Genomic DNA, 12,405 nt, shown 5'->3' with positions numbered 1-12,405 from the left:
ACAAAGATTTTTCTCTCAAAACTCTCACATATTATATAGACTAAGCAGTCATCATCCTCTTCTCTAAAACCCTAGTACGATGTTTTCACATAGGTGACATAAGAGGCTCAAATGGCTGATTCATCCTCTTCCATAGCCACACTCCTCTATTTATAGGCTTAGAAAATTTGACCTCAAGTTTCTTAGTTTTTTTTTTCCAAAATACCTTTATCTTGTAGTATACTTCTATCTACCATCGAGGGTATTTTAATCTATTTTCTTCTTCATTTACAGGACGATCATGACACCTTTACGACTTAGCTTTGTATGGACGCAAGCTTTACGATGGTACCACGTACTCCTCCGTCCTCCCACGAGTTTGAGACCAAACCATGAAACCCTAGCACGGTTCTCAGAGCGTGACTAGCCGCCACTTGCTTTCACCTGAAGTAAGCGCTCCGATGATGACACGTGTCCTCCATCTTATGATTTTGACTGCCGATAAATCTCTTCCGCTCCCGATCTCTCGGGGCACCTTGTCACTTGCCCCGATATCCCCTTTATTTGACTTTATCGACACGCCATCTTTATCCTCCATTTCATGTATTGCTTGACCTTTATGTGTACAGGTAGGATCACCCTTGACTCCTCCTGGCTCTCCTTGATCATCCTGTACTAAGTATCCGCTTAGCCCTGATCACCCGCCGTCGATCGCTAAGTTGCATCCGTCACCTGCATACCTTGAAACAAACAAATACATTTCTCCACACTCTAAAATATCTCCAGGTTAGCATAAAATTAAAAACTTCAACTCAGAGCATATTCTGTAGAAAATGTGAACATCGGATGTTCTAATGTGTTATGCTTCTGAACACCGGACAATCCGGTGAGTGTAACACTATTGTTTTAGTAAATTTTTGCCCTCTACAAGAAAAGGTCCGATGAACTCATGTTTATCACTAGATAATCCGATGTGTGCCAATTTACCGAACCACCCTTCTGCAACCTCTTTGTAATAAAAGGTTCAATGCATTATCCAATGTTCAAAATCTCGGCACCAGATTATCCGACGTACATAATCAAACTTGGTGTAGATTTTTTTCTCTCTGAAGAAAATACTCCGGCGCTGTCAAAGTCCATCACCAGACCATCCAATGTTTGCTTTTATTTCTACTTCAGCATCGAAGATATTCCCGTGCTCACTTCACCGTAACATCGGATTATTCGGTATGGTAAAAAAATCACATACCGAATGTTTCGATGAGACATAATTTTCTAGACTCTGAAATAGTCTGTTCTATTTCAAATTTTAATTATTCATAAATAAGATCTCATACATATAAGTTCGTACCAACCAAAATAATTTCAAATTTATTGTTGTCACTGATTCATTAACGGCAAACCAAGACATATTTTTACTTGATTTCTCACCTACTATGCTCGCCTTTGCGCGTTATAATCTTGGTCCATTTGCGACCCTTCTCTTACAAAATTGGCATGCAAAAGCTATGCGTGTTCCTCAAAATAAAATAAAAACAGTAATTTAAGAAAGTCCACATGTTCTCATAGGGGGTCTTTTACGTTTGGGTATTAAGCATGGACGAAACATTCCAAACTTCTTATTTCAGAAAAAGAAATGGCAGGAGAGCTACCATTTTCAAAAACATTCCAATCACCGATTCTGAAAAATGTTTTTTAGTCTATCTACGGCCTTACCGTCCAGCACATACACATACCTCCCTCTACAAACAAAATAGAAACTTAAGAGATTTGAAATAAAAAATTCCACTAACTATATACGTATAAGATTCATACTAAGGAATAGATCAAAATAGCCGTGTATACAGGTTAGAGTTGTTTTTCCTCTATACGAGCATAGAAACATCGCTAAATACTTTATCTTTAATATATAAATTATATATCTTCTGCTCTCTAAATAGAGATCTTTTAACTTTACTATTTATTACTAATATATGAAATCAAATTCACATGTCAGTGATGTTAGTGATAAAGTTAGATAAGGTGAGTGAAGTCATACATCTCTACATCTAATCCCCGCCCCGCCCCCCTCTCTACACGGAGGCAGCTTGCTGCTTTTGCTCTAGTCTCCCCCATCCCAATTCCCAGATCCCCCCCACTCCTCGCTCGCTTCCTCCACTTCCCCCACCGCCCAGCACCCACCACTAGCCTCCTCTCCGCACTCGGCTTCCTCTCTGCCTCATCACTCCCGCAATTCGCATCGGCGACCCGCCGCCCCGCCCGCCGGCGGAGACAAGAGTGGACCGATCTCGCGGTGGTGGGCGCAGCCATGCTCCACAAGTTCGCGCTCGCGTTCAAGACCAAGACCATCGAGTTCTTCGCCGAGGAGGAGGACGAGTACGCCGACGGCTTCGCGCCCTCTCCGGCCCGCACTGCGGCGGACGGGGTCCTCGCCAACCAGCGGGTGGTCGTGCTGAAGCCCGACCCGCTGTACCCTAACCCTAGCGCGGACGGGGACGGGGAAGCGGCGGTGTCCGGGCAGGAGGCGGCCATGGCGGCGGCGCTCGCGACGGCGTCGTCGTTCCAGGCGGCGTACCTGCACCTTCAGGCCGCGCACGCGCCGTTCCTGCCGGAGGCTGCGGCGTCCGCGGACACCGCCGCGGTGTCGCACCTCCGGCGGCTGTCGGAGCTCAAGCGACTCGCGAGGGGCGAGCCGGGCTCCCTCACGGCGCACCTCGAGGCCCAGGTGCGCGAGAACCAGGCGCTGCTACGGTCCTTCGACGCCGTGGTGAACCGCCTCCAGGCCGCACTCGATGCCAAGGACGCCGCGGCCGCCGCGCTGCGGCGGGAGCACGATGCGTTCGACGACGGCAACGCCCGTCTCGCGGCGCGCCTCGACCGCGCGCTGGCCCCTCCGCCGACGGGCGCCGGCTGCGGCGGCGGGGACGCCGTCGGCGCCATGCTTTCCGCGGGCGTTTTCGACTCCGTGCTCCGCGACGCCCTCCGTGTGGCCCACCGCTTCGCCCGCGCGCTCGCCGAGGTCCTCCGATGCGCTGGATGGGACCTGGCCGCAGCTGCAGTAGCTGCCTACCCCGGCGTCTCCTACTCCAAGCCCGGCCACTGCCGCTACGCCCTCCTCTCCCGCGTATGCCTCTCCATTTTCGACGGTTTCGACTCCTACCAATTCGGTGGCACAACTGACACCGCAGCGCTCGAAGGAATCGAGCTTGCAATCCGTCGGAATGAGTCGTTGCAGCAATTCATCGAGCACTCAGATGCAGACCCCATGGAGCTCATGCATTCAAGTCCGGACTGTGAATTTACCCAATTTTGTGACCGCAAGTACAAGCAGCTCATCCATCCTGGCATTGAGTCCTCACTCTTTGGGAATTCAGACTGCGGGACATTGCCGGTGATGGGTGTGGCTGGTCCACTCTACGAGCTGTTCGTTGCAATGGCAAGCTCAATTTGGACACTCCATAGGTTAGCCTGGGCGTATGACCCAGCAGTCGGCATATTCCAGGTTGGCCGGGGCACCGAGTACTCGTCCGTGTACATGGAGAACATTGTCCGGTCGAAGGATTTTTCAGGGAGCAGGGAGCTTTGGAAGTCGGTGCGACCGAAGGTTGGGTTCACAGTGGTGCCGGGTTTCCGGCTCGGTGGGACTGTGATCCAATGTAGGGTGTACCTAGACTGTGGGAAGAGGGAAGAAGGAACTATAGATTCATTTTGAAACGAAGTGAAACAATATAGTAAAAAAGAGAAACTGTACATTTGGAAACAAAAGGAGGTTGTGTAAAGGCGACCAACTGTCGAAATAACCTTGCAGGATCAATGTCGTTGCTCAATGATGAGTATAAAGAAAACTACTTATCTTTTGTTTTATTTTTTGGTTCGGCTGAAAGGCGGTGTTAGTAGACAGTTGTACAAAGGTCATCAGATTCAGAGAGCTTTGTGTTCTAACCGTGTCGAACAGTTTTCATCTAATCTTTGGTAACTTATTTGTGTGTAATTTGATTCATCTGTAAATGTAAATTTACGATCCTGTTCTCGTCAATCTATTGCCTTTTCAGTAATCAGATACTGCATTCTGTCATTGTGAAATGTCATCTTGCCATTGTTCCCAGTTCGTGCCTTTTTTTTTCTGAAACATCTGCCAGTTACTTGATTCAGAACAACAGCACAAGGCTCTTTGTAATTCAATATGGCTGCTCGCCTGCTCTGATATGAAATGCCCGTTATATCAATGTATACTTTTTTCCAGGACATGGTAAGTGTCTGCTAGATCAATTCGGATTCAGAATTTAGTCAGGTGACACTGAATTCAGGTTTCAGAGTGGGATTCAGGTTTCAGTCAGGTGACACAAACTTTCCTTCCACCCGGTACAAAGTATTGGAACCCATGAACATCGTTTCAGTCTACTTTACTGTATCTTTCGGCCGTTTCTCACCGAAAGTTTGTTCAATCACATCGTTCAATTATCAGCACTCGAGCTAATTTTCGTCGCCGTCCTCTTTTCCAAAGAAAAGTTTTCGTACTCGTGCAGCTACTTCGCATTGATTCCTAATAGCACCCATCCTTGACTCTGCACAGCTGTTTGAGAGTCCGGACCGAGCTCCCATTACTGTCACACCACTGAGCCCTCATGGCCAGCCAATAAATCCTCACGTTTGGGCTTACCAAACTAACTGAATCTTGTCACAATGTCACCTGGTATAGTGGTATAGTAGCAGCGGTATACTTGCAAGTAGTAATTGCAACGTCCTCTGCTCCATTCTCGAGACAATGTGTTACCTTGCGGAACATCTGTTAGTTCGTCTTCGTCTTCTTCAGATTTCCACATGAATACGTCGTGAGAGATTTCAGATTTCCACATGAACATCTGTATATCAGTTCAGTATTCAGAAATGATGATGTATTCTCGACGCCTGTTTGGAGCAGGGTAGTTTTCAGATTTCTACATGAACTGAACTACGTCGTGAGAGATTTTTACCTCCCAAGTAGGGCCTAGCTGGTATAACATTGTCTTTGCCCACGATCAGTTAAGAAGCTTAGCTGGCCGTATAATAGTCTGAAGACGTACAGAGTGTGGGGCTGGTATGTTCGTTGCTTCTACTTCGGTCCAGCAGCCGGGCACTGCAACTCTGATGCTGTGTCCGTGTGCTCGCCCTTTTTGCGTTTTGGGTTTTGACCTCGCAATAAGTAATGGCTCGCCGGATTCCTGTCGTGCTTCCTTGGCGGCTTACAGCGCGGCCTCCGTTATTCTTTGAGTTCACTTTACTCCCGTGCGTTCTTGCCAACGAAGGCGAGCATATTTTGTTTTGGCGGTCGCCTGCCACCTGCGGATACCGGAGGCTGCGGCTGGGTGCTCCATCATGCTGCCGTTGGGAGGACTGATACAGCATGGAGAGAGAGAGAGAGAGAGAGAGAGAGAGAGAGAGAGAGCATGAAGATTTTACTGCTGCTTTGAGAGAGCAACAGCGTGGGGCGACGGGCGAGGCAGGGTTTCAGCTCGGTCGAACTTGTGCTTCAGCGTAAGAGATGCAGGACCACTGGAATGCGTGAGGTTTTTCAAGCCCTTGAGACCGTCCTTATTGCGATCCTGGCACCTTGTTTTCGTCGACAAGTCACGGCCTCGACGAGATCCTGGACGATGATTTGTTTGGTCTGAATTTTTTCTGCTGTCATTGTCTGGAGTCTGGACTTTGGATCGGAAGCTATTGCGACTCGCCTACTCCAATACTAGTCTTGTACTTCCTTTTTCAATATTTATTACTTTTGATTATTTTATTTATTTTTAAATATGTGTCACTTCATGTTTTTTAAAACATAATTTACAAATTTATTCTTACAAAATATTTCTTATCCACTTATTTACGATAGATTTTAGAATATTTTAGCTCCTTTATAAGGGTATTTTTGTTATTTTATATTTACAATTTATACTATTTTTAATATATTTTGGTATGCGGATTTAATTTAAAGTGATAAGTATTGAAAAATAGAGAGCAGTACTTAGCAGTTGTGTGTCGCATCCTGTGAAATGTACGGTTTACTTACTCCTGCAGATCTAGATTGACTCACTGTTTCAGTCGAGCTGTTCTTTTAAGCATCCAGATCCAGCTGCCTCACCCACTAGAAACCGCTGGATCCTACCCAGTGCAAGAACGGATATGGTGAGTTATTGGCCTCTCGAGACATGGCAGTTGGGTCACGAAGGCTGTTTCATCTGTCAGCCCACGACGCATCGGCCTAGTGGGTAGAGCGATGAGGCCCTCCGTCCCACACAGGGCCTGCGTTGCGTGGGCACCTCCGGGCGTGACCGGCTTAGCCCATCAGCCCGCTGATGGAGGACAAACGGGCCAAATATTGGCTCCGCGCAGAGAAACGCGAGCGACAACCGCGAGGAGCACCGCACCACTCACGCGGGGTGTGGACCAACGCGCCCACCTCCATGCAGCGCGCGGAGCCCGTTCGGCCGAAGCGTTCACGGGGGCGGATGCCCCAGTGGCTGCGCTGCCGCGCGACCCGCATGCACCACATCCTCCGCGCGGCGATCTTCGGGTTGGGGCGAGCGGTTCCGCGCGAGCGATGTGAAACCGGCCACGCATCGTCGAGGCTCCGTACGGTACGCGCACGGTGAGTCTGCATCTGCATGCATGCGCGGCCATCTTGCACCGCGTCTGGGCTCGTAAGCTCATGCCACCGGCGCAAGGTGAGAGTGAGTCGTTGGTTCAGGACCGAGCTGCGACGCGCGCGTGCTCGACTAGTTCTCTACTTGCCGTATGCGCTGCGCCTCCGTAATCCAAAGGGGACCGGGAATATAATTGATCATCACTTTAGGATCTATTTGGCAGAGTTACAGAGTAGCTCACCGGTTGTAATAAATGAGATATTTGTCAAACAATAGCTTTTAATTTTTAGTTTTCTGAGTGAAATCTGTGAGAGTGATTCTCTAAAATGAACTAGAAACTGGAGAGTTAAAAAAACAGCTTTACCTGATTTACTTCCCGTATAGAATCACTTACTCTATATATTTTATTTTAAAAAATTATAAAAAACACCTTCAATCACAGAATCACTTACTTCATAAAATTACTCTCCACAAAAAATTTAGATAGAGTTTAAAAAAAGACACTTACTCGCCTCGCCGATCCCGGTATCACGCCTCCGTAAGCCATGCACGCCCGTACCAAATTCCACGGGAAGCCCCAACAAGCTGCGTCGTACGTACGACAGTGAATAACGCAACGACTTGGATCGGCTCCTTGATCTCTCTGTAAAAAGCGGTCTCATGCACTCACGCCGTGGTAGACGGTATGCACGTACGTACACGCCGACGTGCGCGCCACCGTTATGGCCGTGGTTGCGTCGCTGTGCACAGTGCACGGCCGTGTGAGGCTAGCCTATGAGCGTATCGGCATCAGCATCAGTACGTACGCCATGCGCGCGGCGCCCTGCCAGTCAGTGCCTGCCTCCTCTCCTCGGGCGCTTGAACAAATTAAATGGAGAGAGAGAGAGGCGAGCATGCATGCGCAGTAATAAAATCGGAAAGGGAGGTGAATGAATGGGTGTGTTCCATGCGGGCTCTTGTTAGATTTGGGCTGGCTGCCGCGCGCAGGCTGCCAGGCCAGGCAGCCTTTCTTTCTTGGTCCGAGCAAAACCAGTAAATGCCGCGTCCCTCACCCGGCCGGGCGGGATTGCGTGCAGGTCACCCTCCTGTGCTCTCTTGCTCTCCCTCTCCCTCTCCCTCTCTGCCTGGCCGTGGTCGTCCCACCCCCACCCACCGCCGCTCCATCGGTGCATGCGCGCCTACCTGACTGAAACGCCGTGGTTTCACGAGGAAACAGAGCAAAACCACCGAGATCCATGCGGATTCCCATGATCCAATCAAACTGTGCAGTAGAGTGCATGGTTTATGTACCACCGCGAGGAAACTCGTGTTCTGACGACTCCGTATATGCTCCTATTCGTGTTCTGCGTGGTTTATGTACCACTGGGACTTGGTCACATCGTCAGATGTAGCATCACCCGTCTGCCAAGCAAGAAGAGAGAAGTCACAAGCATATGCATATGTGACACTGTGACAGTGACACCGGGTTTCTTTCTAGAAAAATAAAATCTTTTGCAGTCATCGAAATTAGGATACTGGTCCCCATCATGGACGAGTGAACATGAAGTGTCCTTTCATAAACGGTTTCTTTTCTGTGGGGACTGAGCTTGCATGACCGAATTAACAGTAGGTCAAGACAAAAAAAAAAAAATCCCATGTAGAAAAGCCCAATGTATATAGCCATCTTAATTTGTTTGAGTTCGAAGAGAGTTTTTGCGACATGTTTGGAACACGGGACATCCACATGAAAGTACATACGTACCAATACATAGTTAGTCCTATAAAGTTTATAAGATAATCCCATGTTCCAAACATTCCTAAACCAATAAGGTGGATCATGCTAATAGCATGGTTAGTCTTTTTAATATTTTTACGATAACTTTTAATTAATTATATTTACATGAACTCTTTATTTAGCTATTTATTTTTTGATAGTAATTTGATTTTTTTCTAAGACTATATTTGACATAGATCCTTCTTTTTTCTATTCTAACCCCCAATTTCAATTATTGTTTCTTTTATTTTATTTAGACTGTTTATTTATATTAAGCTTACCATTACAAACAAACCCTGCCGATAGGAATAAGTCACGAGTACACCATATATGTGATACTAACAAAGGATTTCAATTTCGTTTTATAATTTTTTTCGTTCATCGGCGAAAAGACTGAAATTCGCGAAGTTTCGTCGAAATTTCGGTAATTTTTCGTCCTCTGCTCCGTGGGTCCCACATGTCAGTGAAATAAAATTCCGGAATAAAATATTTAGTTCACCACCGAAATTACCGAAATTCACGAAATTTCGGTGAAATTTTAATCCCTGATACTAACCTACATATATACGAGATCTATCATCCAAGAAGCACGGCTCAGGCATTATGGCCATTTTTCCACACGCGCAAACAAAATTTGCCAACAATATAAGTGGCAATGGAGTATTCTGCAACGGTAGATGCATTGATGCTGCTGATGGGCTAGAGGGAGTAGAGCACTATTCTAATTTCCACACAAAGTAAAGTGCACAAGCACAATACAGGCAGCAGGAACAGAAATGCCACACCATGGACCATCAAAATGATGCCCATGCGGCCATGCCATGCCTAAGCCATGCACGGCTGCACTGCATGCCCTAAAATATAAGGTGAGGTGGTGTGGAGCGTAAGACTGTCAATGGCAACGGCAAGAATGCTGGGGTGCAGCCGTGCAGGGCAGGGGCAGGGGCAGAGACCAGGCCTGGCCTCAAGTAATCTAACCCTACTGTGACCTAATTGGAGGAGCAATGAGAGGGGAGGGCGTGCATGAGAGATGAAAGAGAAAGCTGTAGCAAAGGGGGGAGAGAGAGATCAGGGTGGCGACAAATCTGCAAGGATGGAGGTGTCCACCACGATGGTGAAATAATGTAGCCTTTCCATTTCGCAGGGTTGTATGTTATTCCATGGGTTATGACTTATGCCGACAAGTACATGTAATTTCGTATCGATCTAACCAACGTATCATAACGATGAAGAGTTTGTGGTTTCTTTTTCCTTTAAATAATATGCAAGCGCTATATATCGTTAAGCACTGATCTACACGGAAAATTGTATGTGACATATTCTCGCAGAACCATATATATTTTCCGTTCGAAATGTAACAAGCAAAGTAGTAGTACGATGAAAATAGATGAACATGCCAATTAAGTCAGACCTAGCAAGTAGCAATGGCTACTGGCAATTATATAGTTCTTTTCGCAAGTAGCAATGGCTACTGGCAATTATACAGTTCTTTTCTGTGGCCCCTTAAGCATGTGGAACATTCTTGCGTAAATTTTAGCAGGATTTCGTGCACGGTGATTTCCAAGATAGGGGTGGATATGCGAATGACTGACTGAATGTGTAGCAAGGAGGGAGGGAGAGAGAGATGGTCTAGCATGGACAAGGGTGGGCATAGAGAAGATGGTGGATCTCTGCCACAACACTGCAGCTGCATGCTGCCCTTCTGTTTACTACTGACTGCATGGTGAGGTCAAATCACCAAAAGTGAATGACGCTTTATTTTTCATATTTTTCATGCCCTTCTCTCTCTCCTCTCTGTCTATACACTTGTATTTAATAGTAATCTTCCTGAGGGTCCACTGCATTATTTTTGGACACATACACTTCAGTACTCTGTAAGCACAGATGAACAGAGCACGCACCTAGCTGCTACTCTGCTAGGACTCTCCTTTCTCTCTCTCTCTTCCTTCACTACTCTCTCTCCCTCCCAATCTCTCTCTCTAGCAGCCAGACAGCCAGTGCCTATCGCGCCCGGGGCCGGGAGACCAAGCGGGTGATCGTACATGCATAGCATAGGTAGCACCTACCTGGCTAGTGCCCAGCTGCTGGCTAAATTGGCTTTAGCTTATCTCCCTCCCTCTGTTACCTAGGGTTTGCCTGCAGATTTTTGAACTACTTTTGCAGACTATATTTGTATATCTATCTAAGCACTGGTCCAGCGATCGCCCGGTGTGTAGAGTAGTCTTTACAATCAATACGCTGGTATGACATAGTACATCAAAATTAATCATCATACATTAGCGTTGTTTTGTTTATTCTCATCAAAACATCGCTCAGCTGAGGACTGACAATCAACGGTGTGAGCTCCCAAAAAAAAAGTCTAGCACAAGCATGTACAATGGTGGTATTTGTCTAAGGGGTCCGGCTATTTACCCTGTGACTCGTTATCAGTCGTTAGATCAAAAGTAAGCCCCTTTCCATTTTCCTCTCCTAAGCTATATACATATCATCTACCCTAACCCTCTTCGGCCCCCCTCTATTCTATGCTACCCATTTTTTCCTTAGCTTTGGGGACGTATCTGCAACTACGCCTCCCCCGTATACAGGGCCGATTATGATATTTTGGTATCCAGGGACGAAACTAAAAACGGCACCTTATTGAATTGAAACATCAAAAATTAATTTATATATAAATTGTAAAGATAATATTCGGTGTATTAAAAAAATTGTTTCTGATAGACACTTAAAGTATAAAAAATCAACACTCACCTCAAACACTTTTTAAAGATCATCTTAAACAATTTCTTTTAATATTTCTAGATGTGAAGTCAGTTATGATGGTTGTTGTGTCTGTCGATGACTCTGATGGCCGTCGAATGAAGCACGCATGACTATTCTAAAAAAAATTCAGAGTCCAAAGATCAAATAACATACTATTCAATTTTTCTACTGCAAAATGGAGTAGCAAGTAGCGAGATCAGACTTGTAGAAAACAAGTTTTTGTTGGCAAAAATGGAGTAAAGGAGAAAACTTTTTTTTTTTGCAATGGAATTAGCAAGGGGAATTATTTTGCTAACGTCCTTGGCAAAGCTGATGGTTCTCGCTTTGGACTTGTAGGACTCGACGGCGATGTTGCGGAACACGTCGGTGAGCCCGCCGCGGGAGGTGTCCACCTAGACGTCGCCTCTGGAGAGCATACGCGGCTCAGGGGGGTCATACGGTCTGCACCGGCCGACGAGGATGTGGTCTGCCACACGATGCCTAAAGGAGGTGAGGGTCGCAGTCGAGGGTGCACCCAGGAAGTCGAGCAGCTGCTCCAGCGTGGCACCACCGCACCACCCGGGCCCGTGCCCACCAGCGCCAGCACCGCGTACACGGACGCCAGCTATAACACGATGTTGCAGACGCGGGTGGAGGAGGTGGCAGCGACGGTGACTGTTGGCGAAGGTGCGACGTGCTTGACAAGGCGGAGCACGAGAGTCGTCTACCCGTCCAGGGAGGCGGATTAGGACTACATGAGAGGAAGAGATCTCATCAACTTCTCTGGACACGAGAGGATTGTTAATTTTGACCGCTTCTAATCTGCTGTGAAGGAACCAAAACAGTAAAGCTGCTTCTTTTGAGCTGGCCAAAGGCCAAAGCTCATACACAATATTGTAACTACGACTGTAGTCGATTGAAATTTGGACTGTTGTGTTTTGTTGGATCACAAGTAGTATACATATCTACCTATATGGGAGGGGCCCAGGGCGGCCACCTCGCTTGCCCCCTCTAGGGCTGGCCCTGCCCATATATATGCTCCTCCTTTCCCATCTCTCACTACATAAAAAAAGCTCATTAGTGACAGGGTAACTATCATTAGTGACGGATCTCGCATCCGTCACCCCGAATACATCACTAATGAGAGATCATTAGTGACTGGTTATGACCCGTCACCCCGAACACGTCACTAATGACCACAATAGTGACGTGTTATAATAGTGACCCGTCATTGGCGTGCGTCTCCCATGTGTTGGGGAGAAACGCATTAGTGATGAGTTATAGGGTTACTCGTCACTTATATGAACACATCAGTGATGT

The 12,405-nt window shown here is 47.0% G+C and overlaps 1 protein-coding gene across 1 annotated transcript; it reads left to right on the top strand.

Moving 5' to 3' along the window:
- Nucleotides 1-2,048: 2,048 nt before the first annotated feature.
- LOC133907951 (protein GRAVITROPIC IN THE LIGHT 1-like) lies at nucleotides 2,049-4,050 on the top strand. Its single transcript, XM_062350085.1, has one exon. It carries the CDS (start codon nucleotides 2,288-2,290, stop codon nucleotides 3,689-3,691), a length of 1,404 nt encoding a protein of 467 aa, XP_062206069.1. The 5' UTR covers nucleotides 2,049-2,287; the 3' UTR covers nucleotides 3,692-4,050.
- The last annotated feature ends 8,355 nt before the right edge of the window (nucleotides 4,051-12,405 follow it).

This window comes from Phragmites australis, chromosome 24 (assembly GCF_958298935.1).
Source record: "Phragmites australis chromosome 24, lpPhrAust1.1, whole genome shotgun sequence".
In the NCBI taxonomy this organism is placed as follows: domain Eukaryota; kingdom Viridiplantae; phylum Streptophyta; class Magnoliopsida; order Poales; family Poaceae; genus Phragmites; species Phragmites australis.
This window is presented reverse-complemented; position numbering and strand designations above follow the sequence as displayed.

Excerpts from the sequence above, each read along its gene's own strand:
- LOC133907951 (XM_062350085.1), top strand. The coding sequence starts at position 2,288 with ATGCTCCACAAGTTCGCGCTCGCGTTCAAGACCAAGACCATCGAGTTC.